The sequence below is a fragment of the Neocloeon triangulifer genome, unplaced genomic scaffold (genome assembly GCF_031216515.1).
Source record: "Neocloeon triangulifer isolate White Clay Creek 2 clone unplaced genomic scaffold, ASM3121651v1 ptg000012l, whole genome shotgun sequence".
Classification (NCBI taxonomy): domain Eukaryota; kingdom Metazoa; phylum Arthropoda; class Insecta; order Ephemeroptera; family Baetidae; genus Neocloeon; species Neocloeon triangulifer.
The window spans coordinates 7356445-7379038 of NW_026775554.1; the positions used below are offsets into that span (position 1 = coordinate 7356445).

The 22594-nt window shown below is 37.9% G+C and overlaps 2 protein-coding genes across 5 annotated transcripts; one reads left to right on the plus strand and one right to left on the minus strand.

The window, feature by feature from the left end:
• Positions 1 to 1666: 1666 nt before the first annotated feature.
• On the plus strand, positions 1667 to 5009 carry LOC132197299 (elongator complex protein 2). Its single transcript, XM_059620509.1, has 12 exons — positions 1667 to 1891; positions 2017 to 2326; positions 2383 to 2598; positions 2656 to 2895; positions 2963 to 3168; positions 3224 to 3376; positions 3434 to 3608; positions 3664 to 3783; positions 3844 to 4009; positions 4069 to 4211; positions 4264 to 4588; positions 4651 to 5009. The coding sequence occupies exons 1-12, from the start codon at positions 1763 to 1765 to the stop codon at positions 4784 to 4786; spliced, it is 2319 nt and encodes a 772-aa protein (XP_059476492.1). The 5' UTR covers positions 1667 to 1762; the 3' UTR covers positions 4787 to 5009.
• On the minus strand, positions 4806 to 21095 carry LOC132197300 (plasma membrane ascorbate-dependent reductase CYBRD1). 4 transcript variants are annotated; one of them, XM_059620510.1, is made up of 6 exons: positions 20912 to 21094; positions 7858 to 8087; positions 7442 to 7653; positions 7220 to 7389; positions 6802 to 6964; positions 6245 to 6387 (listed from the first exon to the last, which is right to left on the minus strand). In XM_059620510.1, exons 1-5 carry the CDS (start codon positions 21037 to 21039, stop codon positions 6811 to 6813), a joined length of 894 nt encoding a protein of 297 aa, XP_059476493.1. In that variant the 5' UTR covers positions 21040 to 21094; the 3' UTR covers positions 6245 to 6387; positions 6802 to 6810. The 4 variants fall into 4 exon arrangements, with proteins under 4 accessions (XP_059476494.1, XP_059476493.1, XP_059476496.1 ...); XM_059620513.1 differs by lacking the exon at positions 20912 to 21094 and adding an exon at positions 12834 to 12971; XM_059620512.1 differs by lacking the exon at positions 20912 to 21094 and adding an exon at positions 9742 to 9816.
• Between the last annotated feature and the right edge of the window lie 1499 nt (positions 21096 to 22594).

Genomic DNA, 22594 nt, shown 5'->3' on the forward strand with positions numbered 1-22594 from the left:
TCACGCCTGCCTTAGCCACCCCAGATTGCCTGCCTGCCGACCGGCACCTGCTGCAATCCCGTCAGCTCATGTGCAGATTGCCCGCCGCACCGACCCGGCGCCACCCGCCGCCGCGTTCCTCCGACCCTGGCAGCCGCCTACCCACCCCCGTGTGCTACTCTCTCGCCCTTTCAAACCCCGAACGTGAAACCGCGGCCACAGAGGTGTCAAGTCCCGCTAAAGAAGAAATTTAAAATAATGCAACTTTCTACACGCCAGGTTTTGGATCAAAATAATAGAAATTATTGACTTTACTATATTTGTAACTATATTAATGTTTAGTGAAACTGCTTTCAAACCCTCTGCAAGGCCTACGGCCTACCTTTGGCAGAATTTTTGTTACGAGATAAAAACAAAAACTTAGTCAACCAAGGCCTACTGCCGCGGATGGGGTCTTTTGGATCTTAAAAGTTTTAGCAAAATTCTTGCTAGTGGTGGTGCCGTTTTGTTCTACAATTCCTTTTTTTTTCCAACAATTAAATGTAAACAAAACAATTTGGACAAATAATTCAAAAAAATAATTAACTTTGAGAAAAAAAATGCATTAAGTTATAGATTATTCCCGCACTAGCCCCCGCTAGCCCCATTAAGGTATTTAAAATAATTAAAAATCAATAACCAATTTGCGATGTTTATGACACACTAGAATAACCACATAATACTTTACCATAAAAAGAATAACAAGAAAATAAATGATAATAAAGTTTAATGAAAAATTGGGCATATCGACGACTTTCATACACTTTGAAAAAAAAAACATTAATACTGCGAACCAGCTGAGACCACAATTAAAAAATATTTTTAATCGGAAAATTTTTTCTACATGATACCAAAAGCCCTAAAATGTGATCAGAGTAAATTATTTTCCTTGTATTCAGTAAAAAATTTTAAAATAAAAATAGTGATAAAACGATAAATCTGATGTACACTGTACATAATTTTATAATTTTCTATTATTAGAAATTTTGTTTAACCTCAATAGAAAATATTATATTAAAATTAAGCTGTGCACATAATTCCATCGTAAAATAATAATTTCATTCCGCCACTCTATTGTACTATAATAATAAAATTCGATGTAAATCGGTTATGTATTTAAAAATGCAAAAAGTGAGCAGCAACAGTTTTTTTTCCAATTGAGTAATCAATTTCTTTTTAATCTGAATCAACATACGCATTTTAATATTTTCATTGCAATGAATTGGGGAATATAATTTCTTTTTAATGACAAAATAATAATATTTTTTTCATTGATTTAATTTAAAAAAAAAAATTAAAAGTCTGCACCCACACCTATAAACCTGCTATATACTCAGGCTTAGGCCGTTGATTTAAATTATTAGGTCTATGGCAAAGGCAAGAAAATAGAGAAATAGATTTTTATAGATTAAATAGAAAGAAATCGCAAATCAGCGCGGGTGCGTGAGAACGCCGTGTGTCTATGTCTACCGGTGGGAGAACGACGAGAACGTCGTTTGACCATGCGCTTGATCGGCTCCACCAAGAACGGCTAGGAACAAGAATGAGCAAGAAGTGATCAAACGTTCGCCGAGCTCACTTCACTCAGCTCACCATTGACGTCATTGAAAGTCCACCAATAGGCTGCCTCCGCTAGCGCCCCGCCCCTTTGTTTACTTCATTTTCATTTTCACGCTCCTGCAGCGTGGTCAGGTGTGCAGAATTTAACTTGTTATATCATTTTCGTTGGAATTTCTGTGCCAAGATGAAGGTGCATAGCGCCGAAAATTGCTATATTTCGTGCGGCTGCAACCGCAGTCCACACTGTCTTGCCTGGGGCCTCCAGAATTTGGTATTTTACGGCTCAAGCAATTCAATTGCCATCTACAACCACGTGAGTTTCTGTTTATTAAATTATGTTCTTTTTTGAACAAGAGTCAGAATGAACATAAAAAGCTTATTATATTTATTAGAACTTAAAACCTGTGTATTTACTTATTAATGTTTTTCTGTTTCTAGGAAAAGCTGCGAGTTATTCACACAGCTTTAAGCCACACCAATGAAGTCCGAAGTGTCCGATGCATTGCCACGAGCCAAGGGACCTTTCTGCTCTCAACCTCAAGTGACAAACTGGCCGTGGTTTGGACAGATGACTCCCAGCTTGGACTCCGACCCGTGGCCATTCTCAAAGGTCATACAGGGCCAGTCACCGTATCTCACGCCATTGAAAAGGACGGCCACCTGTTAGTGGCCACAACATCTACAGACCTTTCTGTTAAAATCTGGACTGTGCCTTTATCTATCACAGCGCAGAATTCAGACCCTATTGGTAACATAATCAAGGTCGTTTTCGCTCCCAAAATTGAAATTTCTTTTGCGTTTCAGACACAGAATGCATCCAAACCTTAAAAGCTGGCTCTGGTTTTTGCCTCGACGTCCACCTCTGCTTCTTGCCCGGCGGGAGAAAAAATTTAATCTTGGCTTGTGCCCAGGACGACTTCAAGGTTGGTCTGTTTTCGTTTGAAAATGGCCAGTTTATCAAGAAGGATAGTTTGGTAGGTCACGAGGATTGGATCACTTGTCTCGACTCGGTTTCGACAGGTTTGTTTTACACTTTTGATTGCAGTTAGAATTTTCTATATAGGGCTTGTTTTCCAGAAAACGGAGACCTTTTTATTTGCAGTGGATCGCAAGACACTTTTGTCCGCATTTGGAAAATCTCTTTGTGCACTCGCTTGCCTAAAAAGCTCACAGAACTGGCGCCTGATGAGGAAATCCAAGTGGAGGAAAGGATTTTTGCCGTTGAAGATAAAAAATATTCCCAAAGTCTCGAAAGTATCCTCACTTGTCACAACTCGTGGGTGCAGTCTGTCTCTTGGAGTTGTAAAAAGTCTCCAGGTTTCTCCTCACAAATAATATTTTATAAAATACATAAAATAAATCTATCACTAACATTTATCTTTAGATAATTTTGGTTATGAAATCTTGAGCTCCTCTACGGACGGAACTATCTGTGTTTGGTCAAAAAGCTCAGATGTTGATTTGTGGACGCCAACCCGCCTTGGAATTTTGAAGGAAGATTCTTTAGGAATTCTAGGTTGTGTTTGGGATCCAAGTGGCAACTCCATTTTGGCCCACAGTCTGCATGGTGCATTGCATATTTGGGTCAAGGTGATTAAACCCTACTTAAGCATGATGACAAAATTTTTAGTTTAAATTTTAACAGGTGGACAGTTCTTGGAAAAATTCTTACACTGTCGGCGGAGGTCATTTTGGGGAGGTATCTGATTTGTGTTGGGAACCGGACGGCAAGTTCTTTTATTCCTGCAGTGCAGATCAAACCTCAAGGATTCATGCTCAGTTGAAAAATCAAAGTGATGTGAGTAAATCAAAAATTTATCGGAGCATGGGTTCTTAATTATAATCTTGTCTGAAGGAGGTTTGGTTCGAACTCGGAAGACCTCAAGTCCACGGATACGACGTGAATTGCATAACCTCAATATCGAGAAGCGTTTTTGCATCGGGTGCTGATGAGAAAGTTATCAGAATATTCAAAACGTCCAAACAATTTCTCTCCTGCCTCAAAACCTTGTGTGGAGTTGAACTCAAAGGTAAGAGATAAATTCTTCTTGATTCTTCTTATTATTTATTTTAAAAATGTTTTAGTTAAAGGACAGATTTCCAATGTGGCAGCCCAGCAGGAGCTCAATCTTTCCAATTTGAGCGTCAGCGATGCCTCGGAATCAAGTCAAGCTCTTGTTTTTGAGGATGTAGAAAATGTCACAGGTAAAACAAGAAAATAGGCTCTAGTTTTTCGAGCAAGACTATTTACCTTTAAATTGATAGTTCCAATTCGAGAGGAAATTTTATGGAAAGCCACTCTGTGGCCCGAGGAAAGGAAACTTTATGGCCATGGATTTGAACTACATTGCATAACTGCAAGTCACTCTGGAAAATATTTGGCGTCGGCTTGTCGCGCCAAGCTTAAGGACCATGCTTTCATTATTATATGGTGAGGGTTTTTTTAAATATATAATTTAAAATTTAAATAATTTAATTTCTTGCCTGTAGGGACACTGATACCTGGAGAGAAGTTCAAAAACTGTTCTACCATGACCTTACTGTGACTCAACTTGAATTCTCCCCAGACGACTCTCACTTGTTAGCAGTCTCAAGGGACAGATGTTTGAGTGTTTATAAATTTACAAATGATGGTAGGATATTCCTTTAAATTCTTCAGCAAGAAGCTTAAATTGCTTTTTTTAGAAACTGCTCCCTTCAACCTGGAGTTTTCAACAGACAAAAAGAATTCTGTGCACACAAGAGTGATTTGGTCATGCAGCTGGTCTATAGATAGTAATTTTTTCGTCACTGGCTCTCGAGAAGGACGAGTTGTTGTGTGGGAGCCTGCCAATGAATTCAAGCCCATAGGCGACCAGCTGAATTTGGACCAGGCAGTGACTTCAGTTGATTTTTGGTCAAATTCGTTTGGCTACATTGTTGCTGTTGGCTGTGAAAATGGAACGATTACCATTTTTGAGTGGAAGCCCTTTGGAGATAATTGGACGTGCCTCTGCAGTTTGAGCCAATCGTAAGTGGTTTTGTGATTTGTTTTTAAAATAGGAAATTAATTGTGTGCATAATTTTCCTCAGAGCTGGGCATCACAAAGCAGTTCGCCGCTTGGCGTTTCAGCCAAAAGAGTGCTCTTCTGAAAATGTTCTGCGTCTCGCATCTTGTTCAAGTGACCATTCTGTCAAACTATTCAATATTGGGTTTTCACAACAATAAATAAAACAATATGTTGTTTGAGTGTAGCACAAATGTTTACTATTTTACTTTCTGTATCCAAAAAGATTCATAGAAAACGGAAATCTACATTTTTGCATGTACAAAATTGGACCTCAAGACATTCAACCAGTTGCACTGAGTATCAGTCGTATGGGTCGGCTGCATTAACAACATTCCAAATCCTTTCTTTTTCAAAGAGTTTCAAAATTGGCATTTTCCATGATTGTGTTGGGGTTTATTTTATCATAAAGTGGTAGCTTTAAGGTACATGTAACATTGTAATTCTTTGTCTTCAATCAGCTCGTTTTAAATGCAAGTGTATTATTAGTGTATGAAAAAATTCACATTTATTATTTTAATTTAATTAAACGAGTATCAACCTATATTCTCATAATTTTAATAAATTCAACTACACGCTGAAGAAAAACTAAGGCTGCAAATGATGTATTGATAAAATAACACCGCCAATTCATGGTCGTTGGGACAGAACACGGCCTCGTGAGATGAAATAAATTATTTAATATCTAACAAATGCCTATAGCTCTACTGAAGTTGAATGTTGTTCAACTAAAATCTGGAATGGCTAACAACAGTAAATAGAGAACATGTTTCTTTTACACCAATATATATTGATCGTAATAATTATTTTGTATATTTAAAGAGTATTAAACTCCATTCTTATAGAAGTGGTCATTACACTACACTTGTTTCATAATGCAACTATATAATAATAGCTCAACAGATCCAAAGCGCCCAGTCATTTCCAAAGAATTCAGGTGTTGTTATAAGGTTAGAAAAATGTGATTAAATTTTTAAATGTCCAAAAAGATCAAAGAGTTAAAAATTGATACAAATAGAAATTGTGGTCCATAACAATGGTGTAAAAGGATTTTTAAGATTCTGCATTATAAGCAATTCAAAAGTAAATCTTTTGACATAATGAGGATTTGAGCACAGTGCTGTGTATAACTCATCATTTCTTGCGCTTAGCTTTCTGAACACAGTTGAATGATTGCTTGGTTTTGCTTTGTCAGCAGGTGAAAAGAACAAACAGGTCGCAGAGTGATTACAAATGAGAGCACTATAAAACTCCATAATACCATGCCATCTTCAGTCTTTCCACTTTGCCTACATTAGAGACTTCAGGGAGCTGGTGATATATCCATCAAGCAGCATCGAGTCCCAATAATTTTTGCGATTCCATCAACATACATAAAACTTGCAATCAATTTCTGGCTTTCTTGGTCATGCTTATTTTTAAAATTACAATAAAACCAGACTACTAACACATAAAAATTAATATGTACACCTTTTGAGAGGAATAGAGAGGGCTTGAGAGTGGTTTGTACGGTGACGAGCTAAGAAAAAGTTCAACGAAAACTTAATTGATCGAGACATAAATAATATTTGTTGTTATTTGTGCGTGTTGATGTTACTCTTTAGAGATGATTTAAAATTATTTGATCTCTGCCACTTTGAGTGTTGAGCCGATTGGCAGATCTCGGCGAACAGCGTAAGACAGCAGGATGGCCAGCGCCACCAAAACCACGGCCAGGGTGTTCACCACTATTCCCTCAAGAGGAAATTCGGAGTATGATTCTCTGCGAAGAAAAAAAAAGAAGAAATTAGAAATGAGCCTGAAAAAGCGTCTTTTAATTTGTTAAAAACAAATATTTACAGAGAAAATTTGGTTAGTATGGAATATGTTCATGGCGCAGATTTTCGTTAATATTTGTATGAGAGACTTTTCTTGAAGTGTTTTAGACAATAGCAGAAATTAATTTAAAAAGTCAGGAAAACAGAGCTTGTATGGAATAAAAGTTAAAAAAAGCAATCGTTTGTGCAGAAAGAGTTTTCTATATATAGAACTTTTATATATAAAAGTTCAATACAGGAAAGTTTTTCTCCCATCACCAGCAGCCGGCAGAAGTGAGAAAGGCGCTCCACCAATAAAGCATAGTATATAATATACATACAGCTAGAGAGAGAAATCAATTAACATTGGGGTTATTTACTTTTGCGGTCTACAGGTCACTCTGGATGGAGACGAGCATGTGGCTCTTGTACTTGAATTCATGCCTGGCAAGGGCGTAGCTGACGAAGATGGCAATCGCCACAAGCACCATGGCCAGCGCGTTCACCACGATGCCCTCCTCAGGCAGGCCAGAGTATTCGCTCCTGAAAATGCACACAAGCATGCTCACATATTGACCAAAGAGCTGTAAATTCTCGGAACCAGTCAACCTGAACGGTGGTTCACAAAAACTGACCCGCCACATCAATTGTTCTCGGCAGGTGACAAAAAAGGTAGAAAATGCACAGCTCTTTATTCACGCACATCCATTGAACATGCTTTTCTCAAATCAACAATAAAAATAAAAACATGATAGGAAGCAATAAGAATAAAAAAGAGAGCAAAAAGTTTGAGGTTACTTGAGTGTGAAGATGACTTTCTCGGTGAGACCAGTGAGGCAGGTAGCCACAGCCAGCAGGAAGGTTGTGATGCCGAAGGTGGCGTGGATTGGCACCAGCGCGGCTCTGAAGGAAGCGGTTGCGCTTTCGCAGCACAACAGCACCAAGAAGCTGAAGAATCCAACGACAAACTAAAACACAACTTATTAGAAAATATATTTAAGAAATCTTTAAATTAAATACCTGCAGAGCAAAAAGTCCCATAGTGACAAAGCCCATCCATGAGTGCAGACTGTAGAAGTTGGGAATCGGTTCCGGAGTGGCCCTGTTGTGACTTTCAAGGACAGCAATGAAGCCGAGAGCAATGCAGGGCATGGCCAGCAGGTGGAAGAAGGTGTGCAGCAGTTTTACGTAAATTCGGCGACAGCAGCGGCAGATCCTGTACATCAGCACCGCTAAGAAATTCAAAGAATTATTGAAGGAATTAAAAATCTGGGAAAGTAAAATTAATAAGGAATAAAAAATAATACCTTCAAACTGCCTTGAAACAAAAAATTTATATAAAATTGAACTTATCCATTTTATTCAATATTAAAATTTTTTATCTATTATATTTTTCTGTTTTCATTTATTATAATTTGTCTTTATATATTACTTACAGAATCCAGAAAGGGTGATAAATCCGCCTATCATGAGAATAGGGTGGTAGTTGAAGAGCAGTTCCGGTTCGTCAAGCCAACCGACTCCATTGCGGTAGTAGAAGACCCAGAAGATGACCAGACCAAGGGCGCCCAAGAGGAGGATGCTGGCGACCACTACCACGAGCAGAAACTCGAACCAGTTGCCACATGCCCAGCCACCCCTGTTTTCACCGGAGTAGCTCCTTGATCTGCAAAAAGAAGGGTAATTTTATAATTTTGAAACCTTTCAAACGAATTTTTTTTTGAAAGGTTAAAAATTTTAGCAAAGAGTTTCAGTTTTTTCTGGCATAAAATAATTACAAAACATCAAAATGCAGATTTAACCGGTCGCTCGAATAAGAATTAAGAATCCGTCACGCGACTGATTGAGCATGTAAAAGTACAAGTTGCGTAACGCACGGCGTTGGTGTATGATCAAAGATCGTTTTGCGTTGATTGACCGATGATTTGAAAAGATTATTGCACCGAGACAACCCGGCCGGCGGCACGAAACTTTCTCTGTGCTCCTAGGAAGTAAACGGCCGTGATTGTCAACGGTGAACAACCTGTTTTTGGCACCGTACTTGCATTTAATGAGCGACTGTCGCGAGCCTGAATTTAAATCGAGATCTCATTAAACCGTCTGACTTTTCTTCTTTGATCTGCAGCAGTGGATTGCATTACAAATTAAAACCAAGATAACAACATCATACGTTTAAAAAAAAAATCTGAATGTGTGTAACTTAACAAGCCGTAGTCAAATAAAGCATGACTAATAATTATAAGACGAGTTGTTCATAATAATATGACCGCTTGAGATATTTAATTTCTCTCTCCTCCACTTGCGTTTTTCATTCGAATTTGAATCTGCTCGAAATTTGAGAGGTCGCGTCAGTTTGCTTGACGGCGCGAGCACAACGGCAAACCTTGTTCTTGATATCGGTTACAGATTCAAAAATGTAGAATTTTTTTCTGTGGTAAAATACTCATTTATATTTGTATCGTTTGGCGGGCTATAAATGCAGATTGGAATTAAGGTCGACTGCTGCCTCGGGCTGCTTTTTCTGCGAAGGAAAAAACAGATTTTTTCGATTGGACCGCAAGTGCAGTTAGTTATTAGGTGCTGGGTGGAAAAAGCGTTGTTATTGTCTAATGGCCCATACCGCTGACTTTTGATGGGTCATTGGTCGCTGTTGCGATTTCTGCCACGTTAGGCACAGCTCAAGTGCACCGCCAGCTTTGATTTTGTAATATCAAATGAAAGGGTAAATTAATGATTGAAATTGTGGAAACTCAGAAAGACATTATGAAATTAAATTTAATATAAAAGCGGTTGAAACGAATTTTAAATTTTTTAGATCTATTTTATTTGTAAGATGATTATTTTAATGAAGCGAACAAATTTTTCAACATTAAAAAAATAGCAATAAATAATATAAAATTTAATTTTTTCTAATCATCTTCCGCAACAAAAAGGATAAATTAGTTTGATAGCTTTGAACCTACTTGCTTTTAGTTCCAAATTAAATATTTACTTAATTAACAAAATTAAGATTAAATTGAAATGTAAATTCTTAAATGATGCATTTTTTTTAAATGAAGATGCATTTTTGTAATACAATTAATATTTTGTCAAATGAATTAAAACAATTTTCAACCACAAATTTGTATATCAAATGTGTGTCACAATTCTCAATTTTGATTATTTGATTCCGTTAACGGCAATTTGTGTGTATGTGAGAGTATGTCTCTCAGATTAGAAAGGGCTCGTCTCGCGTTGTTTCTCGAAATGCAGCTGGAAATAATCCAAGTGCCCGTCGTGCATTCCCAATGACTGATAAGTGTGCCGAAATTAGCGCTCACCGTGGGCTGATTGTTATTCCCGACCGAGAGAGCATTCAAAACAGCCCCGCGGCCCTTTTCCATAAAGTGCACACCTATTACACTGTGGCCGCGGAAATCGAGCTAGAGCGAGTCGGAATACAAGGGGTCAACACGGAACAATGCTGGGGTTATTTAAAAGTCACGCCGCCAAATCGAGAAATTCGAGAGATACTGTGGATAAATAATTACGCCGTGCTGCTTGAAATTGATAACCATAGGCGTGTGCGTTTCTAATGCACGCGGTGAATTGAAAAAAAAATATTATTGGCTGCGCGAGAGAAGAGCAACTCCATTTATGATAATAGCTTTATACACCCACCCGTTTTCTATTCTACAGCAAAGTTCATTCTTTTGCGTAGAATATTTACATGCAAGAGTTTGATAGAGAATTTCTTCTTTTTCTAGGGGATAAAAATATTAATCAATGTTTCTGATTTTCTAGAACTGCTAAAAATTAAACATTTTAAAATAACTTACATTTGTAAACTTTTTTATGTATTTAGTTAATTTTTTTGATAAAATTATTTTTAATTTAGTTCACATCGTCGTGTTTAAAAAAAAAATAGAGCGGTGCACGTGAATCTGGTAACGTTCTTTACAATAATAATTGCACGCCGCCGACAGTGTGGGAACTCCTCCATTGCGCGGCCAATCAAAGTGAGCTTGTTACATTTTGCGCGCTCCACTTGTTCTCGACATAAAGAAGAAAAAGGAAACCAGATCGCCCTGCAAAAATATTCCTCATCTCTCATATTAATAATTTTCTTATTTTATGCAACAGAGAGCATGCTTAAAATACGTTATTATTTTTGCTAGCCAAGACTTTCTCATCTTCACAAAAGATTGTATCTCGTATCTTATGATCGAATGATTCTTTTAATCAGCGTTGCTATTAGCATAATTGAGCTCGGTCAAAGCTGAGGAGGAAAAGAACGAAACTCAAGACGCTGAGGCGAAGGAATTTAGTCGCTCAGTGATTACTTCATCGCGTACACGGCAGCCCCTGACCTTTGGTGATCCCTTTGATGATAGGGGGCAGCGCCTCTCATTTGCATAATTTGCACCTAAATTTTTGTCTCCATCGCAGGGGCAGTGCGAAATTTTGTGCCGAAGTGTAAATGAAGCGAGCAATAATAAGTACAACTTGTGGGTTCCACTTGAGGACCACTTTTTGCGAATTTCTCGTTGCATGTTAGCCCTGAGCATTTTGGTAACACGGAAAGCAGCTTTGAAATTCGCGTTTTATTAGCTCTGATGAAACTCACGCGAAATAAATACCGCCAAAAAGAGAGGAAAAGTGATTTTTTTTCTTTACAAATTGTTAAATTGTTATTTATACAAAATTCTATATAATGTTAAGGTTGAAAAAAAAACTGAAATTATATAAATGATATAAAAAAAGGAAATACTCAGAAATTTGAGTAATTTATTTAAAATCTCAACAAAAAGGTTACAAATTATTTATTTAATTTTAAGCCTAACTAACTCTATTTTAAATGAATGCAATTTTAAGCAATTTTGTGAAAACTACAAAGCTGAGGTCAAAAGCCTCATTCATTGATTCTAAAGCAAGAGGCTGATACAAATTTAGATGCACTGCACACTCGATCATTCCGCCCATACAATCTCCCTTTTCAAAGCAGCGATTGGGAGGCGAGATTTTTAGAGCTGCACCTGGAACTATAACGAAAATGGTAAACGTGGCGTTGAGCGCGATGAGAAGAGCTGCCGGGCTCTGGAATTGAGTTTTGAGAATAATATTATTGACTCAAGGTCGGAGATAATTGTCTCCACCATGGAGCCGGCCGGACGGCCAGCTTGGTTCTCACTCAAAGAACCAACAGAGAAGCAGCGAGACGGGAGAGTCGGTCGAGATCGAGCTGCTACCTTTATTCCTTCGGGAAATTCTCTCCACCTCCAGTTTTTTGTTCTTCGCTCTCTTGAAGAAGAAAAACACCTCGAGACTTGGTTCGGAAGAGGAGAAAAATAATATGTAATATTCTTGATAAAACACGCCTCTTACTCGCGGCATCTGGGCACAGTTTTGTCCAGAAGAACGAAAGTAAAAAATGATTTTTGCCAAAAATTTCAACTTCTTAATTCAATTGAGAGAAGCTTATATATTTTAAATGTATTTTCTCTTTTTTTCTATTGAGGAAAGAATAATTATGCATTAAAGATTTTTCTTGAAACAAAAATTGTAAAAGAAAGGTATACAATTTCATTTTAAAAGCCGATTTATTGGAGGAAATCCAATGAACTTGCAGCGATCGGATTTTGATCGGAAATGAGATCACTGGGGCCTTTAAAGATTTGCGTTGACGCCCAGATGCGATTGTGCAGAATTTGATGCACCTGTGTGTGAGAGTGTACAATTTGCAGGGCAACAATTCGACGCGCTGTTCGCGAGCAACAATAAACAGAATCGGCGATGATGAAATTTAACAGTATGGGAATCGAAACGCTCATATTATAGCCTGAGATAAAAGCCCGATAGTCTCTCAGCAAAGCTCTATCTGAGAGTCAGATGCATCTTGCGCCAATTTAAATTTCATTAAGGCCACTTTGTGATGTAACAAGCGGGAGGCAGGAATCTGTGCCGAAACTTCTCCCAACCAACGCCATTAGGGTGAAATGTAGTTTAACTTGTGAGATATGAGAGGCACTAGTTGGCGCAGTAATGTACAAAAACCGCAACGACGTGCGCACCCCGAAAGTGCCGTTTTACAAATTTGCCAGGAGAGAGACACGCAAAATTAATTATGCAAACTATTTGCGCAGGAAACTGCTGTGTATTTAGTTGGAAGCAGGGAACACATCCAACAACTTGTTGCTTTTTCCGCAAACAAAATACACGTTCTATTCATTTTTTATCTCATTGTGAGCAACAAAATAAAAATACAGGGGTAGAAAAACTAACCAAGTACAATCACGTTTGCATTATTAAAAAAAAATCGCGCCAATGTAAAAAAATTTCGCGCCGGGGTTGCTTGGAAGGGTTGGGCGGGGCACGCCGATCGATAAGGGAGGCTGGGTGGTGGTTGCTAGGTGCGAGACGGAATTGTACTCACTGAACGTGCATGCTGTTCTTGGCCATTGCGCGCTTTCAATGGGAAAAGGCGATGGAAATAACAAGAGGGCTCCACTCGGCGCGCCGCGAACCGACTGACTGATGAAAGGCGGCCAGGAGAGAATAACCCTATCCTTCCAGCGATGCACGGCCGACCAAAGTGAAGAGCCATCTCGCTTTCACGCCGACAACTCCGTCACGTGCACCGACTTTTTAATGTTATTTTATTCTCGTGACGGAGCGAGTCAATCTCTTTGACCGACGGGCAGGGCAGGGTGATTTGCTATGCGATCCACGCAAAAGTGTGCGGGTGGAGATTTTTCATTGGAAATCAAAACACGTCAATTTTTTTCTCTCCATTATTTTTAAAATCTTGATAATTGCGTGACTGAACTTTGCCATGTTTGGATCGACTGTTGACTAGGACGGAATTTGTGATAATTGTATATAAGTTAAAATGTGATAATTTATTATTGAATAAAAATTTAAAAATTTTATTAGGTAAGATTTTTATCTTCGTGCTTAGGAAATTATTAATCACAGCTGTACAAATATTTTTGTTGTCTTCAAATAGATTTCATCTGGCTCCTGCTTAAGTTTATTATATATTTCATAAATATTGTATTTCAATAGAATCATATTTTGAATTAACAAATTGTATGAAGAGGAAGAAGAAGTTAATGTTTGAACCTTTAAAAATTGAAGAAGTTAAATTAAGACAAAATAAAAAAAAATCAAAATTGTAAAAATTCTTGAATATTTTTATTTATGTTCCTCTTTTTACATTCCTTGCTTATCACAAGCAAGGATCGTTGAATTAAAATAAAATTTAATAAAAAAAAAAATTGCAAAAAAATCTATAGAATAAAATTTATAGATTTATTTTAATTATCTTTGAAAATCAACCATTTCAATTTGCACATATTACGTTAAGCTCATTTTTCTTTAATTAATATTGGAATGCACGATTATATTTTGTCTATTATATAATTGTCCACAAAAACAAATTTCTCCAGTTTCTTTCCCCGTTGAGAACTTGCTTGATCTCAAGCAGTCAGCCCTGCGAGAATAATCAAATCACGTACTTCAAACACCCTGTCAATGCATTTTAAAAGAATATTCTCTCAAAGGATATACTACATCTCTTTTCCCTTCTTTTTTTCTCACCCCAGCCTGCGATCAGCAGCACTTTCAACAGGAGACCTTCTTTAGTGCCGAATTTTTGATAATCTCGGCGCGATTAAAATTACGTTGTACGTCTAACTAAGTAAGAGGGCTTTTAACATCAATGCAGCAGCTTTTTTGATCCGAGGCAAAAAATAATCCCAAGAGTGGTGTGGGCTCATGAATGAAGCGGCAGATAAAAATTATGAGAGAGGAGAGCAGCAGCCACGTCAGGCGACAAAAAAGAAGAAGCGCCGACTTTCGAGATGGGGAGGAAGTGAATAATGATTGACTTGAAGCATGAATACGAAACACGCGGTCGTTTTTATGGTGACTTTTCCCCGAGACATATGTTCAGAGGCCGCTTCCTCGTCTCTTCGCAGTGTCACTCGATGCCTGCGATCAAATTTTACATTCTGCCCCGAAACAACACGTGAAATTTATGCGTTTGTTTTGCTCTCCAAAATTCTATTTTTAGTTTTTTGGGACCAAAGTTTTCCTTGTCAGCATTTCCGCGTGTTTCTGAAAGTTGTCATTTGCATTATGAAATTCACTTCAAGCATTAACTTTTCAGAAGTCTGTAATATAATGGAAACTATATAATATAAATAAAAATTGACGCCAGAGCAATCAAGAGCAATTGCACTTTGGCGTGAGTCATTCAATTTAGGCAGCGCCTTTTTGAAGGGCAGTGCAAGCCTATGTACACATTCATTATATTTAAATTTTCTTGCAAAATCAAATAAAAAAATTTAATTAAAGAAGTAAATGTGTAAAAAACCGTTAAATTAATACAATTAATATTTTCCTCAACTGAAAACTAATAATTCAAAATAAATTCAAATAATAAAGTAGTTTATGATTAACACCATGTCACACCATGTTTTCAAATATACAACAATGAGCTCGCTACTTCCTCAGTGATCTCTCGATCCAACCCTTTTTGCGCCTGACTAAAAATATTGCAGCAGTAAAAGTCACGGAATCGAGAGCCATGCTTGCGCGTTCAAATATCAAATCACAATATAAAAAGTTTCTAGTGCTCTGCTCCACTGTTGCTCAAAAAGCGGCGATAAAAAGGTCAAAATTTAATAATGGTGAGCCGCAAAAGTGAATCTGCCAAGGCCGCACAACTCAGTTTTCATCACCAATTGTAAACCGTCGAAGGCAATAAAGAGCGCGATTTGCTTTGCTGATCGTAAACCAAGTGCCACTGATTTCCTGGTTTCTCTGTTTATTTGATTTCATTGCTTCACTAATTAAGGTTAAAAATTTTATGCGGCAGTAAAAATAACTAAAACAAATTGAACAATCAAAAAATCATTAAATATTGTCAATTGCATTTTTTACTTCTGGAGATTTCATTAATTTTGAATGTCACATAATATTTAAAATAATATTATGGCAGTGTACATTATTTTGTTATCACTTTTCTACTAATGTAATTATGTGCCTATTAAAAAATTAAGAAACAGTCCATCCGCGGTTGCATTAATCTAGATTGGAGGCGGTGAAGTGACGCTAAGAAGTCGCATGAGGGAATCAGACCAAAAATTTACGGCACGCGGCGCTGAAACAAAAAACGCTGCGAGTATGCTAAATTTTAACTGCATTGAGGTTCAGCGTTTTGAGCAAAAGTACTTAAACTTGGGCGATTATCGCACTTCACCTTGCTCTCCTTGGCCCTTAATTACTGACACGAGTTTTTTTTGCTGGAGAAAGTTTAATTTGCATTAAAAAGCCTTTTTGTATTAAGCCATTAAAATTATCATAATTATGCCTAAATTAAATATCAACTTGATCTAATAGTGTAGATGGAATCATATTTTATTATTTTCTGTTATGTTAATTAATTAAATGAAATGAATGATGAAACTTAAATAAAAAACCAACAATGTTAAAATTAAAAGATTTTTCAAATTTCATTGTCATTGTTGAAAATATTCATTGTTGTTCCATATTGACAGTTGGTATTTCAAAATTATTTCGCCCGTTACTCACTTTGAAAGCTTTTCAAAATTCTCGTAAAATGGATCAAAGTTTAGTTCTGGAACTCCACCAAACGTTGAAGGACCTCAGCAGCATTGTGAACACTCTGCAAAACTCAACTTATGTGGCGGAAAAATCCGGCGCATCTTCTCCAAGCGATTCCTTTAACAAAACCTACACAGTGCCCTCAAATTCATTTAATTTGAATGCGACCTACACAGTTCCCAAGTCAGGTGCCAACGCGACCTTCGAGGTCGACGCAGGTCCCTCCTGCTCAACCCCCAAGCAAAGCAACTCCACCTTCTATTTTCCACCAAACATCTCCCCTGTGCAGATGAACGATAATTCATTTGGAGCGCAGGGTGCAAAAACTTTTCATCCACAAGTAATATTTAGAAATATGTCATTATCATATGTTAAATTTTTTCAAAATGAAAATTTTCAGGAGAGCTCAAGCGGATACGGTACCAAGAGCAACCAGAACGAAACTTTTGTCCGTTACGCAAACCCAGGCTTTCAAGGAATTCCCACCAACCCTAACATGAGCGTTCCAGTCGCTCCTCGTCAAGCACCTGCCCAGCAAAAACTGAATTTGACCTTCCCAAGACCGGTGCCGCCAAGAGGTGCCCCAAAGTACGATGTCCCTAACAGCATGCCCTTGAAACCCGTACCACCCTACCAGGGGCAAAAATACGCGTCAAACGACATTTACCCTGTGCTGCCGCACGACCTGATCGACCCTGAGCGCACCCAGACGTCGTTCAACCTGAGTCGGATCGGCAACCTTGAGCCTGGGCAGTCGTCGGCCCACGACCTGATCAAGGACAATCCTTTCGACATCGACGATATTGTCCTGGATGACGAAGGACGAATGGTGAAACATTGAATTTTAATTTAAAAAAAAAAACCTCAAAATAACTTTATTATATATTTTAAATTTTTAATCAAACAGAAAATAATTATTTTGTATGGCCTAAAAATATTAAAATCCAATTTTTTTTTTAATTTAAATTTTTTAGATTCCTCAGCCTCCTCGTGGCGCCGAGCCCTTTATCTGCCAAGACTCGATGGAAAAAGGTCCGTTTGCTCCGGTAGTGAGCTATGAGCAGGATGACACCGGGATAAGTGTGACTAAGAAGCGAACCACGGAGATGATCGAGGGCAAGACAAAGGCCAGGGCCATTGAGACCGACACCTGCAAATACACCATCACGGGTCCCGAATCTTCCGTGAACAATCTTACCATCGACCACAGCCAGGTTTTGAGTTTCGACATCGATAAGAGTCTGCAGGAGGGTGACGAGCTCAGGTTTTTATTTCAAGCTTAATTTTTAACATTCCTAAAACTGTGCTTTTTCATTTGCCAAGTTTTGATTCCGACGCGGCGGCGAATTTGAGCATGGAGGCGGCGGAGAGACGCATCACACTCAAGGAAGAGCTGAAGATGCTTTTGGATCCTGGTCAGTGGACCTTGGACGACACCCCCGAGTACAACCCTTTGCTGATAGCCGGCACTTTGCCTCACGTGGACGATGGAAGTGACAGCGAGATGGAATTTGAACCTGAGGAGAGGGACGCGTTCCTGTGGCTGCAACGCAGGCGGGACGAGTTTGGCCAGTTTGAGAAGCTGCTCAGGGACATGGGTTGAAAAAGGGCGGAATCAATAAATTCAACGCAAAATTTAGTCTGAAAAATTAAAATTTCAATTAAAAGATCTCTAAAATTAACACCATTGTCCCATTAATTGCTATCATGTTTTAACAAGAAAATGTATGGCTCCAGCTCAGCAAGCTAAATTAATTTAGAACAACTTTTTTTTTATTGAGTTTTAGTTTCAGTAAGTTGATTACTAAAACTGACTGAAAAATCTCTCAATGTGATTTTTACATATTTTTGACGTCTTGCTGTGAGAGGATAGAATAATGTGAAAGTTGCATATTTTTATTCAAACTGAATATAATTTCCAGGCACATTTAAAATTACCACTTGACAAAAGCTTTGCAAAAATTGAAACTTTTGAGTGAGTTGTCATTCAACAACCCTTTAGAATTGGCGAAACAAAAGTGCTCCAACTAAATTCTCGCGCTCCGTCGGCTCCAAAAGTGGAAAATTCGCACACCCGAGCAAAAAAGGGCGGACGGGCGCGGCCTGAACGAACTCTCGCCATCCATCCATCCAGCATCCCTCTTCTCTGCAAGCACGGTAACGATCGCACGGACCACACCCCTGTTTAGACTGGCGATCCTGCACCCCAAACAACCCCCGGCGCCCACAGACCTTGGCCGTGGAAAAAGGCGGCAAAACTATTATCACAAAAAAGCGGGGTCGGTCTCAGGGTCTGCGCTGGGTCAAAGGTCAGCGAGGCACCGCAAGAGCAGAGCTTTATCGACCGCCCCCGGTCTCACAGGGGTAGTAGTGGGTGGGTGCCGACCCACTTGTTTGTCGCTCGCTGACAAAATGAGAAAAAGAGAGACGGCGAAAAGAGGAGCGCAGACTGTCGCGTGACTCTAATTATTATTATGTTGAGGAAGACGTCTCGGTTTTCGGAAGCTCCGTGCAACATTTTGTTTGTTTTGAAGCGTTGACTTGAAAATCCGCGCAAAAAGAGCTTTCTTTTCACTTTCAACGGCCTTGGCTAACAAGTTTCCTTTTCAAACTTTTGATAGCATTCCGAGTGCAATTCCTTTAGATAAAATCGGCTATTTAAATGAGGATAAATCTTTTAAATGCGGTTTATTAATACAAAATAAAATGAAGAAAAAAATTGTATTAATGTTTTGTAGTGATTTGAATTTAAAATCGGCTTTTCCTCGATGGGTTTTTGTGAGTTGTTTATTGTTTTTTCTTAAACAACAAACAACTCACAAAAACCCATCGAGGAAAAGCCGATTTTAAATTCAAATCACCATGAATCAACCCTCGATTGTGAAATTCTACCACAAAAATGTTTTGTAGTTCCAAAAAGAAGATTATTATAGATTATATAAACTCTTATTCAATAGATCTAAAATGGTATTTTCATCTTAGTTAAAACGTGAAAATGAAATGTTAATATTTTCACTTTTGCCTTGAAAACTCGTTTATTTTGCACCCACCTAAAAGAATCCGATCCGCTCGTCAAATCGCTTTCAACCCACACTTTTCGTGTAACGTTAGCCGCGAAAATCAGGTTTTCGCCTGGAAAGCCCTATTTTTCTCTAATCTATCATTAGAAAGCTCGTTCCGCGTTTTCAATTGTGGGGCGCTCGTTTCGATTTGACGTTTTCTTCTCATGATAAATTATTCTGAGAGCTTTTCATATTGCAAGCGAGCGCAGAGGCGAGAGATCAATTATTTACGAGTGCTGCTGTCCAATCGACCAGAAGCCGAGCTGGGGTTGGTGTTGCGCCGCTTTCGGGAAATAAACGAGAAGAAAAGCAAACACGTGTGCACTCTTTATTACATCGGGCCAGGCGAATTGACAGCCAAACCACAAAGGGCCCAGGCACCTGCTGATGCACTTGCCACCTAATGGAATCGGTAATTAATTTCCTTCCTGTCCAGGAAATGCTAATCCGCTCTGCGATATTGTGATACAATATCTCTATTTGCAATTTCGCCAATATGGATTTGCCATCAAAAAATGATTAGGTCGTCAGAAGTGAGAACGCGAAGGGTCGCTGAAAGAGACATTGCCAAGGCCAAACGAGGACGATCAACTTTTGACACATGTGCTCTTTCAAGCAATGCACCGCCACATTCATCGCCGAGATTGCAACAAAGGGCTTTTCTTTTTTACTAGGAACGATTAACATGACGTAATGTCTGCTGTCAGGAATAATTTTAAAATTTTAATTAGGCTTGCAAATTTGAAGTGCATAAATATGTTTAACAGAATATTTTTTTTAACGATCCTAGAAAGCATTACACAATAATTAATCTTTCTATGTTTGATAAAGATTTAATAGTAGAGAGAGTGCAGTGGACCTGATCTTTATAGTCCAAGACTAAGAAATGTTGCGGTTGGTCGGTCTACATGGATTGCTTTCAATGTATAACATGAATCATTGAAAAACGGTGGGTCAAAAAATTCACGAACAAATTTTTTTTAAACTATATAGAAAAAGTGATAAGTAAGCATGGATAAATTTAATGTTTTATTTTATAGCGTTGCTTTTACTGCATCATTATGATTTTCATAAAATTTAAATAATTTCCATTGCGAACTAAAAATTAGGCTGTTTATTTCTTAACAGACTTCATTGAACTTTCTGCTCTTCAACCCAATATTCTTCAGATTAAATAAAAAAAAGGCGTAGTAAACATTTTGAGGAAATATTTTAGTTTGACAGCAAATAAGCAGCTCATAAAATAATACAAAAATAGAGCATTCAATTAAATTAGAAAATCAATAAGGAAAATGTACAGTTACAGTTACATAAATAAAATTCTTTCTAAAGTAAAAGAATTACCATAAAAATAATTTATATAAAGCTAAAGTTATTCTTAATATTGCTTCTCCTTAAAGTATCCTAACTCAAAACATATATCTCGCCATCAAGTAAGAAAAAACTTTGGTCGTTTCCGCTCACTCCTTTGAATAAAAACGAGCACTTCTATATAAATCCAGCAACTCGTCTTTTGCTTTCCAGATTACAATCGTATTTCATTTCCAAGTGGAAAGAAGAAGTAAAGTGTCCTTGCTGCGAAAACGCCTCCTCGACGCGTTTTATTCCCACGCACAAAAATCCTAGACCGAGCGTTTACAAAGGCAATGCTAAATAAAGTCAGCTCGATTGTAACAAAATTAATGGCCCGTTATGCCTTTCGGAGGGCAGCGCAGACAGCACGGGGTGCGTTAGTTACTTTCGCGCCCCCTCCCCCGACGAAAGAAACAGCCGCCAAACAAAATACAACCCCGAATATCAACAAAAAGTTTGTCCTCACTTTTGGTCCTCGGCGGCGCCGATGGTGGTTGGCGGCGGCGGCAGGTCGTCGGGCCCACCGTCCAGCTCGTCCTGCGGACTCTTGTCGAATTCGGCCATGGGCGCGGACTCGGTCAGCGAGTTCTCCATGTCGGCGGCACTCAACTCTGGACTCCCGAAAGTTGGTCCCTCTCTCTTCGCATCGGCAGCTGCTCGAGCACTGAAAACGGCGCTTCTGCCTGCCGCGGCCGGGCTGCATGGGGGAGGAATCTGCCCGGCCTTCTCCTTCTCAACAGCCGCGCATGACTCGATCATCGGCGCCTACCAAAAGACGTGCACCCTTATTCAAACTAATGCCTGCTTATCGCGGCCTGAGGGTGGAATCGCTTTAATGCAAGCGAATCTGAAGAAACTGCAGGGTGGTTAAATGTTGGCACCCTTGTCTTTCTTTGTATCTTTTAAACAGCGAACAGCGTTTCGTTCTAGCAGAACACCCTCTTAAAATGTATTGCCTAGATTTACGCTCAGTGCAATAATTTTCTTGGTTTGTTTTTCTTAATTTTTTCCCCAATGTCCCTTCTATAATGTTGAAATTCTTACACTTTATTTGTGCTATTTTCTGTTATACAAGTAAAATTTTTACTAGTTCTTTAGTATTTAATTAATAAATCATTCTTGTGCAGAAGTTATATTAAAATAATTAATAAAATGCTCATATTATCCTGGCATTATTTATTTACAAATATATGAAACAATAAGATACAAAGAGGGTGTTCCATTAAAGGATGCGATATTGCTGTAAATATAAAATAAATCAAGTTATTAAAAAAAATATATATTAAAAAAAACATTATAGTTTCATTAATTTATGATTTTCGTGCAATGTAGCTTATTGTATATTTTTACTAAAAAATTCGACTTTACTCTTGGCTTTTTAATTATGGAAATTTATACATTGATCAAATTTAGTTTTAAATATAATTTTATTTAAAGTCCATTATTATAATTATTACAAACTGCATATTACAGTAAAAATTATTCCATAAAAGACCTCTGAGAATGGGAATATTATATAAAAGGCAGCTGACATTTTCACCCCGAAAATGACCGGGTATTAGTCACAGGATAACAATAATTACTTTAGTGCTCGCGCCCTTATTTTCAGTGTCTAAAGAGACAGCACCTGTCAATGCCAGATCGGTTTATTGTTTAACAGGGGTGCAGTTGTAACCAAGACTATGATGCTTTGTTATTTTATTACAACAACTGTCTAGTTTTAATTGTGACTATGAAAAATTTGTTTTACTCCAACACAAAAAGTTTTGAATGTGTTGTAAATAACGGTAAATAATACATTTTTGTGTTCTTGATAAATTAATTATGTTTAGAGGAAAATAAATGTTCAAAATATCGTTAAAAATTTAGTAAAAAAGTAAAAACATTTTGTGTTATAATCAAAATCAAGCTTTTGAAATTATATGTGCATTTATTGCAGTTATAAAAAAAAATTTAATTTATCTTTTTATCTATTAAAAAACTAAGTGTCATTAAAAAAATAATACCAAAATGTTATTCCTATTCTAGTTTGCTAAAATGTGTTTAAGTAAATAATTTTTTACTGTGCGCTCGCAAATAATCCACACGCCTATATATAGTGGAACAAGTGGCAGACGGAGCGCATCAAGTTCTTTTCAAAACGCTCTCA